The 27012-nt window shown below is 41.0% G+C and overlaps 1 protein-coding gene across 1 annotated transcript in view; it reads left to right on the plus strand.

Annotated features, from left to right (window-relative positions):
* The window catches only part of Sesn3 (sestrin 3), a 59321-nt gene extending 33247 nt beyond the window's left edge, over positions 1 to 26074 (plus strand). The window contains exons 2-10 of the mRNA XM_041656986.1: positions 7457 to 7522; positions 9672 to 9869; positions 11449 to 11631; positions 13734 to 13970; positions 15496 to 15670; positions 20880 to 20998; positions 21846 to 22036; positions 23832 to 23976; positions 25624 to 26074. Coding sequence (XP_041512920.1) covers positions 7457 to 7522; positions 9672 to 9869; positions 11449 to 11631; positions 13734 to 13970; positions 15496 to 15670; positions 20880 to 20998; positions 21846 to 22036; positions 23832 to 23976; positions 25624 to 25710 — 1401 coding nt within the window. The 3' untranslated portion in view covers positions 25711 to 26074. The remainder of the gene's footprint in view (positions 1 to 7456; positions 7523 to 9671; positions 9870 to 11448; positions 11632 to 13733; positions 13971 to 15495; positions 15671 to 20879; positions 20999 to 21845; positions 22037 to 23831; positions 23977 to 25623) is intronic.
* The last annotated feature ends 938 nt before the right edge of the window (positions 26075 to 27012 follow it).

Raw genomic sequence — 27012 nt, forward strand, 5'->3', positions numbered from 1 at the left:
GGACAATGCCCAAATTCTCTAAATGGTTGCTTATAAATGTTTATTTACATTTAAAGGGGATATGCCATATAGATGAATACTTTGCATTGGTATGGATCTTGGTTTATTGATACAAATTTAAGGTCAATTTTGTTATATGTATATTTCTGCTCATGATTAAGGTATTGTGTTTGTGCAGCTCATTAAAAATGTATAATTAATAAATACAGGTTAATAGATAATCTATAATAGTCAAGCTTGTAGTCATGTTAGTTAGATTTTTCTAGATGATATATCTAGAGATATATTTCAGATGTATAGGTATTCTTCAAACCTTTCAAAGACTAACAGGAAAAAAAATTAAAAAAAGACTAACAGAATATGGCATTCAAAATATTTTAAGAACTTAGGACTTTTCATGACAATGAGACATCTCTGCTCCTAGTAGCACCAATTATTTCAAGAGGAAGATGGACATTGAAGAGTCTCCTTATGGAGTTTGTTAGCAATTTGGGCAGGAAACTGTTCTTGCTTGAACGCTTGATGAGATTCTGTATGAACTGGATATGCAGGAACCACAGAAAAATGACTGCTGAACTTGCTTAAAGGTGAGATGGTCCTTCAGGGTTCCTGCTTTATAAAAGTCACTGCCAGACATTCTGCAGTACACAGAAGAAAGTGACTGATGAACTTTGCCAGTACAAGACATGAGAGATCTTCAGATTTCTTGCTTCATGGAAAAGTCTGCCAGATACTATGGGCCTGTGAACTGAAGATGGGTGGTCAATGTTACAGAAGAACTTTGGGTGACTGTCCAGGCAGCAAGATGTCTCTGTCAATTCTAGAGTTTTGCAAGTTGCTTACAATGCACTTTCTGTTTACTTAGGTAATATTATATTCTGGAGTCATTGTTGGAGTTGAAGAACAGATAGTTATAGTTATACTTTTCCTTATTTATGATAAAAGATAGATTGGACATAAAACGTTCGACTCACAAAGATAGGATAAATGATATTTTCCTTAATTTGCCAAATGTAAATTGACTAAATATTATAAGTATAATTCTTGCTTGGTAACTGTTTTGTTATATGCAATCTTGCTATGTTAAAGTTAAAACCTTTTTTTATTTGAACAGAAAAGGGGAAATGGTGTGGGAAGTCCTTCTGTATATGTGTTGCTTTTATTGGTTAATGAATAAAGATTCTATTTTGGCCTGTGATAGGGTAGAGTAGAACTAGGTGAGGGAAACTAAACTGAATGCTGGGAAAAAGAAGGCAGAGTCGGGGAGACACCATGTAGCTGGCAAAGGAGATAGATGCCCCTGAACCTTAACTGGTAAACCATGAGCCTCATGGTAAAATATAAAATAATAGGAATGGGTTAATTTAAGATTTAAGAGTTAGAAACATGACCAAGCTATTGGCTAAACAATGTGGTAATTAATATAGTTTCTGTGTGATTATTTGCATCTGGGTGAGCAGGAAACAAACAAGTCTATCCACCTATAAGCAAGTAGTTTGCTGATTAATTTTAAAGACTCATAATTTTAAGAGTCCTAAACTTGCAGGTGTCTTAATTTTCTATTAGGATTAATTTATATAAGGTGATCTAGTAAAGTGCTTAGCTCTTAAGTGTCAAAATAGCTAATTTTCTAAATATATCTCAACTTCATCCTTTCAAGGTTTTGTTTGCCAACAGGTAATTGCTTAATAGACATAATTTCAGCTGATTTCTGTCTAGTAGATCCTCTCTGCTTGCACTGTCCAGAAGGGACCATACCTGCTAGCAGCACTTTTGAGATGACAGCCCTGGTAATGCCCCTCAAAGCATGCAGTATAAAGTATAGAGCAGGCATAAAGTATAGCTCCCATTTTATGGCCAATGCTTTCTTGATTGAAATGGTTGAATCTAATAGATTAAATAAGAACATTTTGACTGTTGTCTAGAATATTTGAAAACAAGCCACAAGTTAGATTCCTTTTGTTTTAAGCACTTTATATACCTTTATACTCCCTTTTGTTTTCTAGCACCAGAATCAGCATTATAGATAATTTCTCTTTATTTTTAGTGGTTTTAAAGTTATTAACAAATGAGAAATGGTATCTTCCAGCTTTTCTAGCTAGTTAATTTCTTGGTTTTACATTTTTCCCAGTTACATCTTGTTTTTCCCCCTCTACTAGTACATGTTGTGCTGGGTTCAGTCCTATGAAAACAGCCGTTTTCCACCTTTCTATTGCCCCCAAATCAGGGCAATGCTGGGAAGTACTGCCTACTGCACCACAGAACCTTTGATGCTGATGGAATGGTCTAGAATCACATGCTTGGAACCCACTTGCCATGTTGCTCTTGAATCTTGAGCATGTAGGTAGGCAGTTGAGGCTTTAAATCTACCACTTAATATCAATCAACTTAAAATCCATCAGCCCATGAAGCTAATGGTCACCGTGATGGACAGCAGCTAAGAAACATTCTAGGCTGTTTGCTTCCTGTGACTTGCACAAAAGCTAAACAAGATTCTTGATGTAAGTGTCATGGTACAATTCACTAGTATGATAAAAGGCTTTTAAGTCCAAGAACAAATCATTACCTTAATCACAGATAGTTAAAGAAAAGGACCCAGGACAGTTTTGTCCTCAAAATTAATGTAACTGGGCCCATGAGATGGCTCAGCTGGTAAGGTTCTTGCTACCAAGTCCAACAACCTGAGTCTCGTCCAGGCGCTCACATAGTGGGAGAGAACTGACCCCCAAGTGTTATCCTCTGATCTCTGCATATATACCATGATGTGCGTACCTCTGTCACACATATGAATAAATAGAAAAATGTAATAAAAGTTTGAATTTAGGACAGCCACAGGTTATTTGATATAGAATGACACAGGTTTTCATGTAGCTTTCTTTTTCTCTCATGGGAGAAAATGGGCAGAAGGAAACTATGGTGCCTCGTTTTCTACCAAGCTTTGTATGTCAGCTGGAAGTGATGCCAGGGCCTCTCCACAAGGGCAAGAGCTACAGCCGAGAGCTGACATCTTCCTTAGCATGAGCAAAAACCGATGACTGAGAGACATTTAGAGGACTGACTGTCTACATGAAGTACAACCCTCTGAGTGAGCAGGGTCACTGCTGCTATGGTGCCCTGAAGACCTGCCAGTATTAAGTCTTTGGAATAAAATGACTTTCAATATGTGAGTTTTTACATGTGTCTAGCCTACAGCTTAGGGCCTCATGTGATTAAAGACAGCTATGAAACAGAAAATTGTAAACTCAGGTAAAACATTAGTTTTTTCTTTGTCACTCAGGCATGCAGTTTCATAATGGACTTACTAAATGACAAAGTCATTTTGTAGTATGAAAGACTGAACGTATATGACAATGTCCCAGGATGCCCCAGTGCCAACTTAAGGACTTCAGAGAACTTACTCCTCACTTAGAGAAGATACAGAGTCACGTCTTTTGTTCTTTTTCGTTTAAAGCCCCTGTCATTGAGCTCCCCCAATCCTCCAGTGTTAAAGTTATGGTCGCATTTGTTTGTGTGAAAGCCATGGACGAGAATGTTCACTTGAGAGAAGAATTCTTTGTGGTGTGAAAAGGTGTCCTTGTGGGCCGTGGAGTTCATGTGGAAGCTGAGTGAGAGGAGAGCTGAGAGCTACTGTGAACTGAACAGGCTATGAGAAGGCCTCAGGGGGAGTTTGCTTGTAAGAGAGTCTGGTAGTAGATGGTAGCTTGGCTGTGTTGGAGGCTTAGAGTTTCAGTTTCTCAGGACTTAGCTCACAGGGCTGCCATTGCACTGCTGCTCACTCACAGTTTGATAGCACCTGCCAGTTACAGGTAGATCCCATGTGGTGTTGATTTTAAAGAGGGGCAGTAGTGTTCAGCACACTCTCAGAATCAAGACACAGCCTCAGAGCCGAGGGAAGAAGGGAGAGCAGGACTGGCCATTCCTGTGCAGTGATTCCAAAACTGGCTAGCCTGGCAGCTTTGTGAGATGTGGCTGTCAGGCACTAGAAGTGTGACCAGTGTAGATGGAAATTGCTTTAAACTTATTTTAAATTTAACTAAATGTGGCCAGTGCCTATCATATGAGCACCAAGGCTGGGCTTTTAGAATGACTAGCCTAAAGAATAAAGTAGAAAGCTGTTTTTTGGTATTTCGGATACCCAAGAAAAAGCCAAGGAAAGGTGAAACGTTGACTAGAACTCTACTGTATAGTTGAAAGCAGATCTCTTGGCCATTTTGGTTTTTTTATTTCTCTTATATTTGATCTTACCTTAAAGCATACAGTGATAAAAATGGACTGGTAGAATTTTTTTTTTTTTTTTGAGAGTAAAATGAGCTCAGAGTGAAATTGAGGATCTGCCTTGGCCATTTTTCTAATTGGTTTTCAGCCTTTTAGAAATGTGTACAGCAGCCATTTGCTGCAGCAGAGAAACCCCAGGAAGGCTGTCCCATGCAGAAGCGGACGGAGTGGTAACTTCAAAGCCGTACCAGTTAGAGAGCGCAGCTGAGGGAGGGCCATGACTCACACTTGTGACTGTAGTCTAAAGAGGAGGCAGAGGCTGGCAGATGGCTGCAGGTTCAACCTGGTCCGCACTGTGGAGTTCCAGGCCAGCTAGAGGGACATAGCAAGACCTGTCTCAAGCAAAACCATGCATATATACAAAGTACACATGTACCTATAGGTATATTTACATATGTATACATTGTTACATACTATATATGTGTAATAGCTACACACATGCATATTTATGTATGTACTTATGTATGTGTATTTCTGAGAAAAGGAAAAAGAAAATGCTGTTAGCTCTCCATTCAATTTATTGAAAAGACAGTGCCTTCAGGTAAAACTATGCCACCTCTCTCATGGGCTGTCTCCAGACCTCTACTAACTTCCTCTCTATGGCCCAGATACAGTGTCACCCCCAGAGTGACATTGCAAACACAGATCTGATCCTCATCTTTGTTTATGAACTTGGTACTCAAATAAGCATACAATAAAACAACCCAAGAACATTTCTACTTTTGAAATGAGTGTGTTACGTGGACATTTCTCAGGGGATAAAAATGGGCATCTTTGTTTTCTGTAGCAGTATGTAACTCTTTTAAGGTTAATTCTAGTTGAAACCCCAGGAGTTCATCTTGCAGCAGAAACTATGCCAGATCTTATGGCCTATGCCACAGGTCTCTTGCTCTAAGGATGTTCGTGCCAGCATTACTCAGGAGTGAAGTGCACATCCTGCATGTACCTGGAACAGTGAGGTTGATGATGGCTGCTAACACTCTCGTCTCAGCCGCTGTGTGCGCCTGCCAGTGCGAGACAAATGGTGTGTGTAGCTGCATGTATGTCTGCCTTCTTAGTAGTAGTTTAAAAATGATACTGTGTTGAGTTGCATGCAGGATCCTGTAGTTACCTTACAATAAAAACACAGGTTATATTTAAATGTTATCTGTTGCAGAAAGTACTTTTGTAAACAAAGTAAAAGTTTTAAAAATTTAAAGGTGAATTAGGTTTATTAATGTACTAACTCATAATTTTTATAAATACATTATAACCGCAGTACCTCATGCTGTCTCCAGAAACCCCTTAGATACTTCCATGTAAGGGTATGCATATTTTTTGTACCCTCTTTCTCTGAATTTTGTGTATTTTCTTATTTTACAGTGTTCATTTATCACCATACTTACATTTTTTTCTCTTCAAACTTGGTTTTCTCCCTTATATCAGCTTCTTAGGTGCTTTGTTTATTGGAAATGGCTAGTTATCCAGGAAGTTGCTTTCCCCATTATAGTTCATGAAGGTCTACAGACAGTGGGCTGCATTAGGTTTTGTGTTTCTAGAGACAAGATGGCTATATAACCTAGGCTAGTCTCAAACAGGTGTCACTACCACAATGTCTTGACATTTTATCCGTCATCATTTGCAGAGGGGAGCTAGGGGAACATAGATCTTCTATTTTGTATTCTGGTTTTTTTTTTTTTTTTAGACAAATTAGATTGTAGTCAGTGTAGACAGAAATACCAGTATGAGAAATTTTGAGTTAATCCAGTTCATGTGCCATCCTCCATGTCATTGAGCAATTGCCTGGGAATTACGGCATTGCTTTGTGATCTAGATGTGTAGCTTGTTTGGAAACTTAAGCAGCTTACAGTTGTCATGTGACGTATACATTTTGCTAGAACACTGACAGTTGATGGAGAGTGTGTGCAACACTCAGAAGGGTTGGGGCTAAGTCTGTTTTCTTACTCCTCTCCTCGGCCTATCACAATATCTAATTAGGCTCTCAAAGAAATCACTGTTGAATACCCAACTGCCTACTTTTGCCAATTTGTTTTAAAACTGCTTCTTAATGAAGTAAGGGATTAAAGGATTTAAATAACTATTTGTGTTTGGTAAGCTCTTTTATTTGTAAGGAACAAAAAAGACTAAAGTTACCCCCTAACAAGGGGAGGGAGGAAGGGAGAGAATGAATATAAATGACCTTGTTTAAGCTTTACTTTTTCCAGAAATTTATAGCAACACCACTGGTTTCTCTGTTGATACTCACCCAGGGCTTCCCTTTTCTTTCCTCTTGCATCTGCATTTGAGTGACATTTAGTTTCTCCTGGATCTCTGATTGCATCATGTTCATGTAACTCTACAGTATAGTCCTGAGAAGTTGTTAATGTATGCTAATTAGTCTTACTTGGGTTTGGACAGAGCACTTATACCCAGGTATCTACCCATGGACTACCAGTCAGTTTCCATTTGTCTGGCTCTTACTGTAGGCTCATTTAGAAGAGGTTCTGTTACTTTCAGGGAAGGAGCCACCTGAGTTACTTTCTTAGCGTCGAGTTTCCTCAGGAGGGTTCGTGGCATTGAAAGCTCAATAAACTTTTCTAGTAGGCACAAGGCCTGTATTCTTTATTATTCCTGCTCAGTCTTTGTAACCTTTATGCTGTCACCCATAGTTTTATGTGGTGACTTCAGAGGGCTGCTTCTTAACTCAGAGTGTTACCTTTATCGTAGACAATCACGTAGCCATTTCCCCAAGTGTTGTAGATAAGGAATTCAAGAGACCTCTTTGTTCTCTGCACCCAGGCTTGCTCGTGGAGAAGGGAGCAAACTCATTAGAATCTTCATGATAAATCATAAAGAGACTTAAGTGGGACAAAAATAGTAATATTCCTCAGCAATGTCGTACTACTGTAGCAGTGTAAGGACAGGTATGAATTTAATATAGGGGTTAATAGCTTTCAATTGTAAATGATCTCTGATGACTGAGTCTCCCCCAGCACTGTGGTTGGTAGAAGTCTGTCCTTTTATCTCACATCTGCACAACCAGTGCTGCTCTGGATTTTCTTTGACCTGACCCCAAACTTCTTCGGGGTTATGTAATTCTGTTTACTTACTCATTTATTGTAGTGCATTGGCTGTCATTATCTACCAATCAAATTTTCTGGGAAAGTTATCATAACACATTGAACTTTTCTTTTACAAACAGGATAAAAGAATCAGAGTGTCTCAACCCCTAACAAGAGGACCAAGTGCCTTTATTCCAGAGAAGGAAGTAAGTTCTTTTTGTGCTTAATACATTATCTAGTCTGAAACTCACTAAAACTGCATCCATATTTTCATGCAAAAGTAGATGTGTTTTGCTCTTTAATGTGTTATCATGTCAGAAAAATGTGTTGTTTTTTTTTTAGATTCACTAAGAAAATCTTAAAGTTTTCATGTTTAAAGAGACCAGCATTTCACAGTAGTACTTTTATCGTGTAATTGGGACAGAAAGATACTTGGAAATGAAATCTACCTTTAAAAGATAGACAATGACTTCATTACTGGTAGTTACTCTTTTTTTCTCATTTATAAGATTGATTGACAGGATGCCACAAATGCTCTAACAACTGTGTATCTTTGGTAGGGTTTGGTGACAAGGCAGAGAGATTAACAGTGGTACAGAGTAAGGTTTGCACTTGTTTTGTTGGTAGGCATCTTTGTGGATGATGAAAGTGAGGTCGGGGTCTTGGTGATGCCTCTTGGCTGTCATCAGGCTGAGAACCACTGTAAGGTGTAAGGACTTACTTGTCTGCTTGTGGGTGCCCAGTGCACATGGATGCAGTCGTCTCCTCGCTGCTGTTCTCTGGTGTGCAGAGCTGTCTTTGTCTGTGGATGTCTAGGGTGGTGTCTTCACTTCACTTGCTGTTCCTGCTTCAACGACCTTCTCATTGAGTCAAAAAGTAAAGTCACCGTGCTGCATCTCTAGCTCTCAGAGGTGACAGCTCTGAGAAGCGCTGCTGTGCATGTGCCTGCGTGCACAGCTCAGGGCTGCACTGTGAGATGGTGGCCTGATGCATGTGCACTACCTTCCGGAGCATCCTTAGGATGTGGAGCAGCATATGAATCTAGTGATATATTGTAAACACCCTGTGAGAACTCAAAAACTTATAGAGAAAGCAAATCAAAAATAGAATATTCTGGCCCTATTTATATTTGGGTTTGGAGGCTATTATTTCTTAACTATTAGCTCAGTCCCTCTAGTTGACCCAACAGGGAAACAGCAAATGAGAGTACCCGGGGTTCCATAACGAGCTGAGGTAAAGTTGCCTTTTGTATTTATGCCAGTGTAACTAGCATTTCTTCACAGCTTCACTTTTAGATATACTCCATTTAAGTATTTATCCACAAACACTTCCTTTGTATAATGTGCACTCCCCCAGGGGAAAAAGGAGCTGTGAAGCCAGCTCTGAAGAGAGCAGTGAGTCTTTAAAGGCCGTCACTTTGGACTTCACAGACCTAGTCAAACCCTTTGCTATGAACTAGATGTACAACATTGAGTTACATCCAGAATCTGCTTCCTTATCTCTAAAACTGAGAAGTATGTTCATCTTACATCTAAAAGTATAGCTCAAAAATACAAATGGGAACTTAGCCAGTGGTGGGGTCACCTGGTGTCCATCCAGTCTCACAGAGCTGCATCTTTTCACAAGATTAACAAGCTCTTCACACTGCCACACCCAATTGGGTGTGTGACACCAACCTGGCATGGAGTATATGGCTGTATATTATCATCTATTTTGTGGAAGTTCTTTGGTCCCGCGATGGAGGATGTAAGTTCTATTTTCATGCCTTGTTTTTAGTAATTACTACATTAGGCTTAGACTAGCAATGATGGAATCTAGTGTCCGTATTAATTTTCAACTAATATTTTTCCACAAGTCATTATATGTGCCTGTATCTCTAAAACAAATTTCATAAAGATGTTAAAAATGTTGACCAGCAAAAACAACAAAGGATCAGATATTTGTCCAAAATAATGCAAGTAATTTTCTTTGTCAGTTGATGAGAGTAGGCTGCAAATACATGTGGCCAAATGCTCCTGGATTTGCCTTGCTACATTTGTGTAACAATGGCCAGGCAACGGGCTCTGGAGTCTGTCTGCTTGCCTGCAAAGACAGATGGAGGCTTCTTCCCTCAGCTTTATAGCTGCGTGTTTAATGTTTGATAACTTACCATTTGTTGTTTAATAAATTGTGGCACCAAAGCCAAAACTGAATGGTGCTTTCTCTTTTTAAATTTCTGTTTCTAGTATGAGCAGCTGCATAATTTCAGGGTCTGTTAGCATCAAATGAATATGTATTTTCCCAGTAGAGGCAGGGTCCGCAGAAAGCAAAGCTCCCTCCATCACAGTAGTCACTGCAGTCTCTGCTTGTTAATAGGTTGTCCAAGCAAACACGGTGGACGAACGGACAAACTTTCTCGTGGAAGAGTACTCTACGTCTGGTCGCCTGGACAACATCACACAGGTGATGAGCTTGCACACTCAGTACCTGGAATCTTTCCTGCGGAGCCAGTTCTACATGCTGCGCATGGATGGCCCCCTTCCCCTTCCAGACAGGCACTACATTGCCATCATGGTAGGTGCTTACTTCCCGCTACTCCCTACTGTTATTAACTAGGTTCCACATACTCTGTGTCCCTTCTAAGGTATGTGTTTGGGGGAGAGGTGTGAGTGAGTGTGCCTGTTAAGAGACTGTATGTGAATGTGTGGAATGTGTGTGTGCGCACGTGTGAATGTTTGGGGGTGTGTGGGTTAATGCGTATATGAGTGTGTGTGAGAGACTGTATGTATGTATGGGATGTGTGTGTGATTGTATACATATATGGTTGTGTGTGTATCCGTTGAGGGGTGTGTATGTATGTGTGTGTGTATGTGAGTGTGCATATATGTATGTTTGTATGTGCATGTGTGTGAAGCTGAGTATAGTTACATGGGGCATAACTGAAGAAGCCTCTGGCTTTTTGAATACCATATCCCTTGGATACATTCAGAGTTGCTTTAAGTCACTTAATATGTTGAGTGTTTCTTGCTTAACCTTCAGTGGAATTACTTTGATGTTTAGTTTCTTGTGATTAAAGATGGATTTGGGGTCCAGTTTTGCTGTTATTCTTGGGGTCGTTTTCTGCATAAGCTGATTGCAGGCATTTTCCTTAGTTATCTTATACATGAAGATGATCGTTGGTGTGGGGTAGGAGAAAAGTTCTAGTTGCCACTAGTGACAGATCTGTATAAGAGAAGACTTACTGAGTGGATCGCAGCACTTCTAAGTAGTCAATGTTATCTGCAAGTCGAGGGCTGGGGCAGGGAGCTGTGATGGTGGTCCTAGAGCAGTAGGAGGAGAGCTGTGCTCTACCTAGCCAGCCAGTGGGGAAGAGAGTGGGGGCATGAGCCCATGCTGCTGTGCGTGGAAAGACAAAGGCAGCAGCCAGCAGAGCTGCCCTGCCCAGGTGAGAGTCACTGAGCTGAACAAAAACAGCATTCTGTGCTTTCTGACATGAACTTGATGAACTGTGACTTTAATACAAGCTTTCGATGACAGCAAGGCTGAACGCAGACTGAGAATGCTCACTCTCTAAGACAGAGCTGAGATACAGAGACTGGAAAGAATAAAGTAGTTTTTACGAGCAGCAGCCGTCCTTCACATGAGTGTCCCATTGACAGCACTCAGCTGACACTGACTACATAAAGAGAGGATCCATGATGGCGGTGTCTAGGCCCGTCCCTGAGGTCAGATGTGATTGCTTCATTCATCCTACGGGAGACGAGAGAAGTCCTCATATAAGCCAGATTCCTGATTAGGATACACATTCATAGAAGCTCCTGAACTTTAGATGGAGCGTACTGGGTCTTCCCCATAGCAGACTTGCCCCGTGCCTGTGCGTTTCCTGAAAATAGCTAGTGTAGCTGCTGCTCTGTGTCCACCAAACTCAGGAGGAAGTCGTTGACTTCTTGTGACAAGTATTTGCTTTGAAAACTGCATATCCGCCTCATGTATCGATTCAAGAATCTGCAACAACAGTGTGGTAAACAGTTCTGAGGGAAGATTTTGTGAGAAAAGAGCTACTGAGTAAAAACTGTATTGGCTCCATCTGAATTACTCACTGTGGAAAGACCTGCTCACAACTGTTCTCAGGAAGCTTGTTTCTGTGCTTTAGGCTGCAGCCAGACACCAGTGTTCCTACCTGATAAACATGCATGTGGATGAATTTTTAAAGACTGGAGGGGTTGCTGAGTGGCTGAATGGCTTAGAATATGTACCACAACGACTGAGAAATCTTAATGAAATTAACAAGCTGCTGGCACACCGGCCCTGGCTGATCACGAAAGAGCACATTCAGGTATTGGGTGTTTCTATACAGGTTCTGAGTTACGCTTGAAGTTTGAGAGTTTATTCATAGCCTCTTTTTCATTATACATGTGTGTGTGTGTGTATAAGGACTTAATTCTAAACACCTATATATTAATAACTTGAGAAACAAGAGATGCTGTATTATACACTTACAGAAAAGAATCAGAAATTCAGTGGGTTTCATTTAAGTGCAAATGAAAATTGATCCTTCATAAGCATTGCTCATTGGCCTGAACTTGTGCTTTGGTGTCTGACTGAGAAAAGTTGGCTTCCATTGTCCAGGAGATAATAGATCCAAATCCACTAGTGTCAAGGATGTCCTGCTTCTGACTGTATTGTCAGTGATATGTGCTTTTAGTTAGTAAATTCCGTAAAGTTGGAAGATCTCTGAATTCTAAGTCCTTCAGTAGTTTTAACATTTCATAATTTAAGACCCATAAAGAAATGGTTTTTATAAATCAAAAGTGACTTCCAGCTGGTGTGGGATTTACTGACCAGATAAGAAATAGACATCTCTATCAAGACACTTAGTTACTTCCCCAGACACAGTGCTGTCCAGCAGAGTTCAGTCCAGAAGCCTTACCTTCGTCTCAGACACTTGCTTACAAATACACGTGTAATGTGCTAATACATAGAAATGCCTTTTAAACCACTGTCCGGTTTTTAAAGCGAGCACTCTGTTTCTATTATTTAATATTAGATTTTGGCAACTTTTGAACTCTGTGGAGCATAGCGCGGTTCTAGGTCTGTTCTGATCTCATAGTGTGTTAGTACATCAGAGAATTGATAAGATGGAGATTAGAAAGGGAGGACATAAGTGACAGTCGAGGTGAAGGACTAAAGAAAGAGGACTGGGCACAGGCAGGACAAGCCAACATTTCAAAGACAAGTGGACGGTGAGGACCACTTCAAGGCTTGACAGGAGCTGGAGCATAAAGGAGCTATTCATTGTAGCAGGTAACTGAAGAAAAAACAAAAGAATAACCTGACATCAATTCAGAAATGAAATCCTTAGGTGCATTACATTGTACCTGTGTTTTAAAAATAGTGTAACAGTGTAGCCTCGGGAAAAATGGACATGTCAAAATGTCTGATTTGAAAAGCAGAAAAATATATGTCTAAGGCTGTAGTCATATAAAGATGATTTTTTTTAATAGAGAAAAGAACAGCATTACCTGTGTGAATGAATATTGAACTGATGGAAAGGAGTCTCCGGGAAGTATTGGTGAAATTCACCCTTGACAGTTAATCCTGCCAAAAGCAACCTATGAGAGAAAAGATTTATTGTAAATTACAATTCCAAATTGCAGTCCATTAATCACTGCAGGGAAGTGAAGACAGGAGCTTGAAGCAGCATGCACATCCACATGTCAGGAGCAGAGAGAGAATGTATGCATGCATTTGAACTGCTCAGCTAGCTTTCCTCTACTTTTATCTACTTCAGGACCTGGTCCACTTTTAGAGTGGGTCTTCAAGAAATATAATCAGGAAAATTACTCAGTGTTAGTGACTGGCTTGTAGTTGTCTGCAGACACAGTCAGGTTGGTAGCCAATATTGGACATTACTTGGTATTGTTGTTTTTAATGGGTTTAATTGTGGCTGTAAATAGAGGCCAAATGAACTAGCATATGAACAAGTGTACTGACATGTCATAAGGTTCTTACTTCAGTGAACAGTCACTTTCTGTCCTATGGAATGGGGAGGTGGACGTCTCTACCAAATGCTGTCTAGAGGGAAATCAACAGCTATCCTGTTCAACCAGATTTTCACATGACTTTGGGACAGAGTATCTAAAATGCCTGAAAATTAATAGCTTTGGTAGAAAATGTCAAAGTCCCTTCCAGCTTTAATGTTTCTTGATTATCTTAACATCTTATTAATGTTTTTAAAGTGCTGCAGTACAGTATTTATTATAGGCGATGCTACCACATGTTGCGAGGCTTTGGTAGTTTGCACATGACATCGTGTGACCAAAGGCCTATCTAATATGTGAGACATTCTAAAAGGAGTTTTAGTTAACACGGCTACAAGTGAGCGTGTGAGAATGTCGCTTCCTCTGGTTTTCATGTTGACCCACATTCTCATTTCAGAAACTTGTCAAAACTGGAGAAAACAATTGGTCCCTGCCTGAGCTAGTGCATGCCGTGGTCCTTCTGGCTCACTATCATGCTCTGGCCAGCTTTGTTTTTGGTAGTGGCATCAACCCAGAGAGAGAGCCGGGAATCTCCAACAATTTCAGACTAATCTCAGTGAACAGCTTCTGTGTGTGTGATCTGGCTAATGACAACAGCATCGACAACGCATCCCTGGCGGGCAACAACTTTGGGGTTTGTACTCAACTGCTTCTCTGTAGCTGGAGCCTGCTTGTTCATTTCCCAGACACCCAGACCTGAGTAATCACACAGAAACTGTATTTGTTACAACACTGGCATATTAGCTCAGGCTTCTCATCAACTAACTCCTACATGTTAAATGAACCCATTTCTATTAATCTGTATATCTCTACGAAGCTGTGGCTTATTGGGAAGTTTCTGGCAGTGACATCTTTCTCCTTCGGCAGCTACATGGCTTCTCCCTGACTGTGCCCACTTCCCTCCACATCTCTGATTCTCCCACCTAGCTCCAATCTGCCCTGCCATAGGCTGAAGCAGCCTCCCCATCAACCAGGGGCAGGGGAGTCCCACATCACTTCTCTTGGAAACTTCTTACTGATATTATCCAGAGAGAGTTCACTGTGACCAGAGAGGATATTACCTACTTGAAAGATGCTGTTAGCATTGTAAAAGTTTCATCAGTACCTAAAGTTTTGACTATTATTTTTAACTTTAAGTCTTTATTATATAATACCTTTGCCCACCCACACCTGAACTTTTAAGCTGTTATTACTCTGAAGACACTGTAACCAAGAAGACTCTAAGCTTTCTTCTTTAAACATATACCCTTGTTTACAGAGTTCACCTTTCAGTTGAAAACCATACTGAAATTTATCATTAAACTATTTTTCTCTTCTTAAATGTCCTTCTGAATGTCTTCACTGCCCAGGTGACTTCTTGGCCTCAATTTCTTGCAATACATGATATTTGTACCCTTCTTTGGATTTCCTACACCGTTCTTGGCACCTTAAGGAAAGTGATGTTAGAATAACAAAAACTGAGCATTGATACAGTCAGTATCACAGGCCTTTAAAGTCAGACCCATGTACAACATCTGTCTGTAAGATGCTGGAAAACAAAGGAAAATAGATCTTAGAAGGCAGAAAGGAGAAATTTTGAGACTGCATATACCAAACATTAGAATTCTGTATTTCAATACACCACACACACACACACACACACACACACACACACACCTATAATTTTTTATTTATAACTGAAGCAGACTCATACATCTGAAAATATTTGAGTATGTCATATAATTGCTGTGGAGTTAGTGAAAAACTCAAGTTCTTTTTTAAATAGCTTCAATGAAATGTCGATTATATATCACTCAATTTGTCCATTAAAAGGGTACAACCAAATAGTTGTAAGGATGATCACAGAGTTTGGCAACAATAAATTTTAGGATGTTACTGCAGTATAAAAAGCAACTCCGTAGCCAGTAGCATCATACACACACATCCTCTTCCATGCGTAGCCCATGGCAGTCACTCATCTGCCTTCTATCTCTATATACTTGCCTACCCTAGCCATATTTAAAACATTCCTGTCAATTAAAAGTTCATATCATTTGGCTAGCATCTCTCCTGCAGCCTAAATAACTGTCCTGTGTGCATGCTGTAGTAGAGTTGGAGAAGGAGGGGCTTCCTGGAGCAGTTTGTAGTGCCATAGCACCAACATTGTCTTGTTTTTCCAGATTGTGGACTCACTGGGTGAGCTAGAAGCCTTAATGGAAAGGATGAAAAGGCTTCAGGAAGACAGGGAAGATGGAGAGACGACTCAGGAAGAAATGACCACGCGTTTTGAGAAAGAAACGAAAGAAAGTCTCTTTGTGGTCCCTGGAGAGACTTTCCATTCATTTCCTCACTCAGGTGTGTTCTTGCTCTAGGCTAGTTGTTCAGAGACTATTAGCCACCAGCCTTTAGTATTTTCCATACAACTACATAAGGAGGAGTCACTCCATGAATGCCTGCTTCAGCAACAGTGGGGTGCATTCTGAGAAACCTGCAGTTATGCAGACAGTATGTAGTGCACTTTCACACACTTAGATGGTACTCCTTCTAAACATGAAGAGTGTATAGCTATTGCCAGCAGAACATGGCATGATATTCAAAAGTACATGTTTGATAAGATGTGTTCAACAATAACATGAGAAGCACAGATAGCAAATACATAAATCTGTGGCTCTATTTTGTGTTATATCATGGTATCTGCTATGTGACTGGCAGGGCACCAGGTCTGTTCATAGTGTTGTCACCTCAATGTGAAATGCTTGAGACTGCAGTATGTTATCTGTAGTGTCATAGGCTGTAGGAATTTTCTAGATCCAGCGTCATCTTGAGGAACCACCTTCATATATGCATTCAGTCTTTGACTAAATAAAGTGTTGTTACACAGCACATGGCTATCACTAATCCTGAGACAGATATGTAGGGCTGTTGTCCTGATTCTGTCCTGGACATATACAAAGCAGGTCAGTTGCTGAGATCAGCAGTACTTGCCACCAAACCCGACAGTCTGAGTTTGACTCTGAGACCTCATGGTGAAAGACTGGAACTTACTCCTGCAGGCTCTCCTCTAACTTCCACACATGCTCCACGGCCTGCAAACACCTACACACATACACAGTTATATAAATAAATATAAAACTGAATTTTTCTTAAGGAATTTTGGAATAGTAAGGCAACTTTCCAATTGTATCTTTAAAGGTATAGAGCAGTGTATAGTAACTATGACCTCAGCAGCATAGACGATAGACACAAATGGGAGCCCTCACAGGTGTCGTCTAAGCTCTGAGAATTGTGCTGCTGTGACGTGTGTGTTTTCCCCACATGTATATATGTATGTCACATGTGTGCCTGGTGCCCATGGAGGTCGCTGATCCCCTGGGACTGGAGTAGTGAATGGTTGTGACCCACATGTCAGTGCTGGGGTTCAAGCCAAGCTCCTCCTCAAGAGTAGCCAGTGTTCTTAAATGAGAGCCACCTTTCAGTCCCCTGATCCTGTCCACCCTCAGCCGTGCCCGCAGACCAAACACCTTTGCACAGCACGCAAGAGCACAGAAGAGACCAGGAGGGAGCCTTAAGCTTGAGCACAGGGTGTGACATTATCAGTGTCTCACAGGGAGCTTGAGTCAGAAACTAAGAAATGAATTGGGTGCACTGCAGTTAACTAAATTCCAGACATTAACAAAGAAATGAAAAATGCAGAGAAAAGAAGTGGGGGGAAAAGGAGAGTAATGCAGTGGGTGTGCTAATACTGCAGTGGGGGAACATTCCTGGTGTGCTAATACTGCAGTGGGGGAACATTCCTGGTGTGTTAATGCTGCAGTGGGAGCCTTGCTGGTGTGCTAATGCTGCAGTGGGAGCCTTGCTGGTGTGTTAATACTGCAGTGGGGGAACATTCCTGGTGTGTTAATACTGCAGTGGGAGCCTTGCTGGTGTGTTAATACTGCAGTGGGGGAACATTCCTGGTGTGTTAATGCTGCAGTGGGAGCCTTGCTGGTGTGTTAATACTGCAGTGGGGGAACATTCCTGGTGTGTTAATGCTGCAGTGGGGGAACATTCCTGGTGTGTTAATACTGCAGTGGGAGCCTTGCTGGTGCGTTAATACTGCAGTGGGGGAACATTCCTGGTGTGTTAATGCTGCAGTGGGAGCCTTGCTGGTGTGTTAATACTGCAGTGGGGGAACATTCCTGGTGTGTTAATACTGCAGTGGGGGAACATTCCTGGTGTGTTAATGCTGCAGTGGGAGCCTTGCTGGTGTGTTAATGCTGCAGTGGGAGCCTTGCTGGTGTGTTAATGCTGCAGTGGGGAGCCTTGCTGGTGTGTTAATGCTGCAGTGGGAGCCTTGCTGGTGTGTTAATGCTGCAGTGGGGAGCCTTGCTGGTGTGTTAATGCTGCAGTGGGGAGTTTGTTGGTCTGTTATAATACTACAGTGGGGGAGCCTGCTGGTGTGTTAATACTGCAGCGGGAGAATGTTTATGGTGTGTTAATACTGCAGTAGGGAACCTTGCTGGTAGAGCACTGTTTGAAAAGACAGACAGTGCTATTAGAGTTAATATCTATGTACTCTAATATTTCTATTTCTTTATGATCACCGGAGTTTGTAAGATATAAATACTTTACTTCTTTATGTTGTTTTGAAATAATAGAAATATCTTTTAGGTTGCAAGTAGACTTGTCCTTTTTTTTTCTTTTCAAGACAGGCTTTCTCTGCATGACCCTGAATTCGCTCTATAGACCAAGCTAACCTTGAACTCAGAAACCTGCATTTGGAGTGCTGGGGTTAAAGGTGTATGCCACCACACCTGGCTCCAAGTAGACTTCGTGAACCCTTACACAGACCACTTGAAAATAATTTTTAACTAAAAAGTCTTGAACCTATTAGCATTTTTAACTAAAATAAAAGCAAAACAAACAAACAAAAAACCCAAGAAAATTATGTGTGTGTATGTGTATATATAAAATGCTGTTTCCTTTTAGAACACACTTAAATATTTGTTTAGATAAAATCCGAAATAATTTCAGGCTGTTGATCACTAGAGTAGTATTTTTAATCCTTCAAGGTAAATCTAGAAAGAATAGTGTCAGTCAGTTCTTTGTGACTCTTACACACACAAAAATGGTCAGTCCAGCTAGTGCAGAGCTGCTGGATTAGGCATCAGCCTGTGATTGGCCAGACCATTAGACATCAGCCTGTGATTGCCTGGCTTATTAGACATCAGCCTGTGATTGCCTGGCTTATTAGACATCAGCCTGTGATTGGATGGGCTATTAGACATCAGCCTGTGATTAGCTGGACTATTAGACATCAGCCTGTGATTGCCTGGCCTATTAGACATCAGCCTGTGACTGGCTGGCCCCATTGCTTTAGATCTGTGGTAACACAAACCCAGGAAGACACCAAGGTCCTACAGTCACTTTTGAGGGAACCCTAACCACCTAAACACCTCACAGGAGGCTCCACCTCCTACAGGTCCAGCCTGTCCCATGTGGACATTGGAAGAACACTTAAGACCCAAGTGGAGTAAACTGTAAACAGTCAAGGTACCTTCGTACATCCTTTTATATGGACAGATTGCTGAGAAAACAGTTCTTGTCTGCTGCTAATTCTAAGTTATAAGGTTTTTCCTCGGGCCCACTTTGATATGGTTAGTTAACTATTTTGAAATTAGAATGTTTAAAATTGTAATTTAAAATTAGAATGTTTAAAATGAGCAAAACAATGACTAGTATCAAAGACAAAGGGAGTCCTGTGACAGACAAGTCCAGTGTTAGCCTTTGCAAATGAATCCAGTGGCCCAGGGGCTAGGGAAGCTGACAGTTCAGTGCCACAGATATTCTTGGTTGGATTTTGTCATTTGTTTATGGTGTGATGGGTGGATGAAAGAGAAGCATGACTTCTTTGAGTCAAGAGCTGGTGCTTTGAAAACCATTGCTGTACTAACATTCTTTGAATGGAGCCTGGACTGTAGGCAAATCAGAGGTTAGGAGTTCATATTACAAATAAAGGTCATCATACAGGGTTTTCATCGTAGAGGAAAACTACTTAAAAGCTTTAGATGGCACTGGGACAGAGCTCCTGGGTGGAGTATTTGCCCCACCCCCACCCCGTATACACAAGGCCTAGCACTAGAGAAAGTGGAGAAAGAAGAAAAGATAAGAAAGGAAAGCTACAGATCAGAACTGACTAATAGTTATTTCTTAAGTGGATTTTTCTTTTTAATATAACGAATTAAGGAAAACTGTGGCTGCTGGGGTTGTGGCATCACCTGCCATGCAAGAAGTGCTCAGCAGGTGTCAGTTTCCTCTTGGCCTGAGTAAGGGTGAGAATTCAGTGCCATGTGTTCAACGTTATGTAGTCTGGGAATCTGATCTTCTCTGCTGTTCTCACGCATCCTGAAATGAGCCAATGGCCCCAACTTAAAGATAAAAAGGAGACTTTTTCTTATTAGAATTTTTATGTATAGTCTTTCAGAAGAATTTGTATGATTGTTTCTCAAACTCCTAAAAATTTACCCAGATGAGAATTAGTTTTTTATTAAAGACCAAACTAATTTAACACAAATTAGTTACAAAGAACTCAATCATCACATAGAAACTACTTTTTTATTTTGAGAACGATGTGTTCATTTATGGAATAAAGAAAAAAGTTTGGGTAATCCCTATTAAATAGTTGAAATCATGAAGAGGGTGGAGTAATTACAAAGACACTAACTAATCTAAAACACAGTGAGTTGGAAGAAAATTGTTTTCAGCTTAAAATAATATGCACTAAGCATTTATAGTTTCTCAGTAGTGGGTTTTCACCAGTGAGCATGCTGAACCTATTGTAGATAGTAATGTTGCCTCCCTGACGTCCCTGCATTCTGGGGCAGTGCCCTGACCACAGCGAGCATGCTGAACCTATTGTGGATGGCAGTGTTGCCTCCCTGGCATCCCTGCACTCTGGGACATGGCCCTGACCACAGCTTCAGCACCATGGGAGTGTTCTGCTCCCATGTGCATGCTCAGGCTTGGGAGGGGGTATTCACCAACTGCACAGAGAAGCTAGCCAGACACCCAGAGGCCACTTCTCTTGGGACTCCATGCCTCATGTCTTGACTGGCTTGCCTCCTGGAAGCTAACAGCGAACTAGAGTGAAGGGATTTTTGCTGTTAAATATAATCAGATATAATTTTAAAGATCTGTCTTCAAACTCAGTCATTGTTTCTCTTGTCTCTTCTCTTTCCCCATATCCCATGTTATCCCCTTGAAGAGATCAAACAGGCTTTAAATCTTAGATTCATAAGCCTTATCTTTTATTTCTAAATTAGTAAATATGACATAGTGATCTTTTGCTGTAGTTGCTTAAATATTTCAATTTAGTTGGTTTTCTTCCTGCATACTATAATTAAATCCTATTACCCAATATTTGGTAAGGAAATTGTACTTAGAACTTCACTAACCAGTATTTTATGTTCTATATGCCAAGTAGTCAACACTGTCACTTTTGAAAACCTAAAAAATGGAGGGAACTGGGGTTCAGACTCATTATCTTAGCTGTGTAAGTATCCTGAATGCCGTTATTGCCCCTTAGATTTCGAAGACGACATGATCATAACAGCTGATGTTTCGCGATACATTGAAGACCCAGGTTTTGGGTATGAGGACTTCGCCAGGCGAGGAGAAGAGCATTTGCCAACATTCAGAGCCCAGGTACACAGAGCTTTTAACGTAAAGAAACTAGAGAATTCTGCCCTTCCAAGGGGTAACTGTTGAAATATAAATAAAGCGTCTTCTAAAGTAGCCAACAGGCCTTTTGATAGGATCTTCCACCCAGTCTATCTGATGTTCCCATAGGAAGGTAATTATTTCAACATATTCGCCTTAGGAAGTCACTAGGAAACAGTTTGCTTAGTTTAGTTGCCTGCGTTATGCAGGATAGTTACGTATCTGTGTGTCATTCTTGGAGGGGCAGGGAAGAAACCAAACAATTGATGACATTTATTTTTTTTTAAATATTTATTTATTATGTATACAATATTCTGTCTGAATGTATGCCTGCAGGCCAGAAAAGGGCACAAGACTCCATTACAGAAGGTTGTGAGCCACCATGTGATTGCTGGGAATTGAACTCAGGACCTTTGGAGAGCAGGCAATGCTCTTAACCTCTGAGCCATCTTATAATAAGGCATTTTGAAATTTGACCACACCAGTCCTCCCACAGTACAATGGGACTCTGTGGGGACAGGAGATAAATTCAGACTCCTTTATGCGTGAGTAAATTTGATGGCATAGCAATAGCCAAGAACTTCTGGGTCCTTTCAGAGTGCCTGTCCAGAGGAGGTGGCCAGAGTTCATCACAAACCTGCCAAGCCCTAGACCCTGGGAGACAATACCCTGTCTCTGCGCTCCACAGCCTGACCAGAAGCATGCTTGGTAAAGCTGCCATCCTAGAACTCAGTCAGAAATACCCCACGCTAGCTTTCTTCAATAGTTTTATTCATTTTAAAAATTAACAGAGAATGCCCATTTTGTAAGTGGACACTTTTTCTGCATCCAGGACTACACCTGGGAAAATCACGGCTTCTCGCTGGTGAACAGGCTTTACTCTGATATCGGGCACCTCCTGGATGAGAAGTTTCGAATGGTCTACAATCTCACCTACAACACAATGGCCACTCATGAGGATGTGGACACAACTACGCTACGCAGAGCATTGTTCAACTATGTTCACTGTATGTTTGGAATCAGGTATGTTCACTGTGCAGACAGTCTTACACATTTCTGAGTGGAAATTCAAGCATTTTTTTATTTTTAGCCTGTTTGGGAGTGCATCTTTCTGGGGTGGGGAATGCTGCTTGATTTAAAAATTAATTTCATCTCAGAGATTATTTTCTTCATTTAAAGTGTTTGGAACTTAGCGAGATGACTTGGTTGGTAAAACTTGCCATAAATATGAGCATTAAGACCTGGATTCAATCCCCAGCACTTACTTAAATGCCCACTTGAACCCCAGCCCTTGGAAGGTGGGGACAGGTCCTGAGGCCTCACTGATTAGCCAGCCTTGCCTAATTGGCAAGCTCCAGGTCCTAGTAAGAGATCCTGTCTCAAAAACTACGGTGGACAGCATCTGAAGACTAAGGCTTGGCCTCTGGCTTCCACATATGTGCTTCACATGTACATGAACACGTGAGTAAATTACAGATAAATAAAAAGTGTGTTGTGAATCTTGATAATGGCGCAAGCAGAGCAGTAAGACTTTGTTTACTAAGGCAGGGGAGTAAACAGAATGAGATGCAGGTTTGAGAATCCTTCCTGATAGGTCAGTGTGAGGAGAAAAAAGTGTCTATTCAGATAGCAATAACAAATTCAGGTCTATATGGTTGCTGTGACTTGCCTTATGAAGGAATTAGGGCACTCTGTAATTTCAATGCTGGGCTGCTCCCAAAAGCACCAAGGTGAAGTGGAGGGGTCACAAGTTAATTAACAGCCTTTAAGCTGAAGAAGTAGCTGGAGAGGATGGTAAGACCTGGAGGGAAGGAGATGGAGCGGTCTACTCGGGAAAGCTGCTTGAGCTGGGCTCTGTAGACTTCCTTATGACATTGATTTGCCAAGAGAAGTTAGGCAGTCATGAGCGAGCACATCCCCACCCCCTGAAAAAAGAGCATTACAGATTGAAACTGGGATTCAGTTTCAGTTTGTTAAGCAGTCTTTTCTGTAGTTTTAACCAAAACACCACAAAATTCCCAACAAATCAACTAATAAAGAGCACTACCGGGTCAGTATTCCTAACCTGCTCTGCCTGTACAAGGCCTGGCTTTGATCTCCATCCTTGCAAAAGAGAAAGTTAAAAAAATGCCCAACCCTAAACATGATCACTTGCTCACATAACTTTGGATTTCGGACTATTTAGAATTTTGGTTTTAAGACTTTTCTGTTCCATCGGTCTAAAGTGTTGCCTGACTCAGGGTCTCACCCTCTGACTGAGAACACCGACCAGCTTTTACTGGCTGGCCTTACTCTTGCTCATTCAATACCTTCTACTATTTTCTAACCTGCCTGCCCCGCTGAAAATTACAGTCCAATACTCCAGTGCTGTATATCCATTTTTCTTTCCTTTTTTGCCTCTTTAGTGTTTCAAGACAGGGTTTCTCTCTGATGTCCTTGAACTCACTCTGTAGGCCAGGCTGACCGTGAACTCAGAGATCTACCTGGCTCTGCCTCTGGAGTGCTGGAATTAATTGTGTGCGCCACCACAATCCTGCCCATTTGTTTTTCTATGTAGTTACCACCACCTCAAAACTGTATGTTTGCTTTGTAGTGTTTTCTTTTACATCTTAATAGAGTTTAAGCTCTGTGACACTAGGGGTGGATGTTTTTCCCTCTTGTTTACTACAGAATCTCAGTAATGAGAAGGGTGTGTGACAAGCAGACATTCAGTAAATACTCCCTATGACTTACTTAATGGACTTTGCTTATGACATCATTGAATAGCAAGGCCTAAGCAGTGAGCTTGGGTTTCACATCACAGTACTGTCACTCACAGGTATGATGACTATGATTATGGGGAAGTTAACCAGTTACTTGAACGGAGCCTGAAGGTTTACATCAAGACGGTGACCTGTTACCCTGAGAGAACCACAAAGCGCATGTATGACAGCTACTGGCGGCAGTTCACACACTCAGAGAAGGTCAGTGTCATCACCAAGCAGACCTCAAAGACATTATGTTCAGCATGACAGTTTCAATCACGAAACAAGAAGGGTGGTGAATTGAGCTAGCTATTTTTTTCATGTTTTATTAATCTAAAATATGTTGACTGTTGACTACATTTTAGATGTGTGCTCTTATCTGGGAAGGTGTACATCTGAGTCAGTGTTCTATTGCTGTGATAACACATGATGGAAAGCATCTTTGGGAAGAAGGTTTATCTTAGCTTTACAGCTCTGAGGTCACACAGGTCAGAGCAGGACCTGCCCAAGGGTGGCACCACCCACAGTGAGCTGGACCATCCCACATCTATTATCAACCAAGATGCCCTACAGACTTACCCACAGGCCAATCCTATGAAGGCATTTTCTCAAGATTCCTTCTTCCCAGATGAACCTAACTTCTGTCAAGTTGACATAAAAAAGTAGCCAACATTTTAGCATCAGCCTTTGAAAGATTGGATCTAAATACCAATAAATCTACCATTCTATTAAAAAAAAAAACACTAAGAAGCAGTACTGGGTAGAATTGTACCCAGCCCGGAAGGCACTGCCATTTAGAAACTCTTAGTAGCCACCAGGTTACTATTCGAACCAAAGATCCTCTTTGTAATTTAGTATTTTGCCATTATAGTGAAGGACATGTGAGCCAAATATATTTTTACATACGAATATCTGTGGAGGGAGTAATATGAATTATTATTTAGATTAGAACCTAGTAAGAATTAAGAATCTTTACCAACAGTATAGCATCAGATCTGACTTTAGGTCCTAAGGCTTTAAAACATTGAATGAATCTGTCTCCTTTATACTACTGTGTTCAAGCTGAATGTGAAAAACTCATTCTGGGGTCCTAACGCTCCCCAGTGATCTGTATGGCTTTGGCAAAGTGTGTTATGGCTCCACTTTTAATAATTTTTGAAGTCTTAAGGTTAGTCATATTACCCACTTCATCTTCAGCCTTGATACATCCTTATGCTGTTTTTATATTTGCAATAGATTTTCTCCCTTTCTAGAAATCGTATATTGTCATCAGGAGAGTATGCCCAACGTCATGTTTAAGTGATAGGAAGATGTGGAGTAACTCAGCTCTAGAGCAGCCATGCTCAGATGATAGGAAGATGTGGAGTAACTCAGCTCTAGAGCAGCAATGCTCAGAAGATAGGAAGGTGTGGAGTAACTCAACATTAGAGCATTTCCTTGTAATCAATTTAGAAAGTGTAGAGGTTTTACATCAGCCTTTCAGCTGAGAGGTTTTCCCCAGAGAGGAGCCCTGAGATTTTACCAGAATGTTTGCAAGTGTAGGCATCTGGTGAGATCAGATAGTCACACAAACCAAGGTGAGCTTCAGCTTCACTGTAGGGCTTAAAGTTAAACCTGGAAGTATATTTTTAACCTTAATTCTTAATTTAAAATTTTAAATGCTAGGAATGTGTTTTTAATTTTATTTTAAATTTACATTTACTATCCACAAAAGCAAGTTTGAGTGTTCATCATATACATGTGCATACCCAGGCCTGTGTGTGGTATCCGAATACATAGAACCTATGCAAATGTGGTACCTGAAAACCTCTCCGCATTCTTCTCCTGTGTTGTGTAGTCACTGAGCCAGTGCCGTTTGGTTTCCAGGTCCATGTGAATCTACTGCTGATGGAAGCCCGGATGCAAGCTGAGCTGCTTTACGCTCTGCGTGCCATAACTCGGCACCTGACCTGAAGCCCCACCGGGAAGGCGTCAGCATGTGTCAGGGCCTCTCACACAGGACTCGTATCAGAACTTTTTGTGACGCAGCCTCAGCAGTTATTCAGTTTCCTAGTGTCAAAGTTTAGCTGTCGAGGTTTATTGTTTCTGTTTTTGTTTTGTTATTGTTGTTAGGGTTTGATTTTGGGGGGGGAGTTGTTTGTTTTGTTTGTTTGTTTTTATTTTTTTCTGGCTGTAATGTGCAATGGTGTGTTTTATATTTCTCTATGCTTAACATTGCTAACAGTTGCAAAAGTAACCCTGACGAGCACTACTTCACATTGCTTAGAGCTGGATTTGGGATCTGACATAAATCATGACCTGGTTTGTTACGGCTTCACTCAGTGCTCTGGAGTTCGTGTGTATGTGTATCACTTGTCTACTTAAAGAGCGTAAGGAAATGTGCTTGCAGTCTGCTATCAACATCCTCTACCGGAAACTGCCCACGTGTGTCCTCAGTCTGGGAAGGCTTGTGCTATTGAACCAAGCTGCTCCTGGAACACAACTTGTGCCCCAGGAGATGATCAGGCACTGTTCTGTTTTGGTTTATCTGATTTTTTTTTCTTACACTGCTATTGACAATAACGTGAAATGTGATACAGACATTGTCCATAACTTAATGTGAAATTAATTATGATGAATTCTATAGCATGCTACTGAAATGCCAAATTCAGCTACTTTCTTTGTCTTCTAAAGCAGAGGCCTCATTTTCCCACATGGCTGTCTGTGTGGCAGTGGACTTAGGCACAGTTCCTTGAGTACTGCACCATGGTCCTCTGTCACCTCTAGTAGCTGGTGCCTGCAGTGCTGCTTACAGCTCGCACACAAATCCCAGCACACAACACTGACCAAATGTTTCTTTGCACATGCTCCTTTGCTGAAAGTTAAGGAAGGTTAGTTAATACACCCCTATTTTTCCCTGCTACAGCTTTGGAAACTATTTTACATGATTTTCGTCTTATAATACATTAAGTAATTTGTTATTCAAAGGAAAAAATGTGTTTCTGTGCTTTAATGTGATTGAGCAACAACAAAACAGTGCAATGTTTTTAAAAAATCAACTCAGCTTCCCCTATCATGTCACTACAGAAGTGTCCTTTTAAACAGAGCCATAAAGAAATGACCTTCAGATGTCTTTATTGTGCCAGATGTTTTCCAGTTTTACCTTGCTGAGGTTGAACTGTGATTTCACTGAGCCAAAGCATTCGTTCATTCCCCGAGAAAAATGTGTTTGGACAACTGGCTACACACACACACACACACACACACACACACACA

This window comes from Microtus oregoni, unplaced genomic scaffold (genome assembly GCF_018167655.1).
Source record: "Microtus oregoni isolate MIOR12 unplaced genomic scaffold, Mior012 000008F_ref0000371, whole genome shotgun sequence".
Taxonomy (NCBI): domain Eukaryota; kingdom Metazoa; phylum Chordata; class Mammalia; order Rodentia; family Cricetidae; genus Microtus; species Microtus oregoni.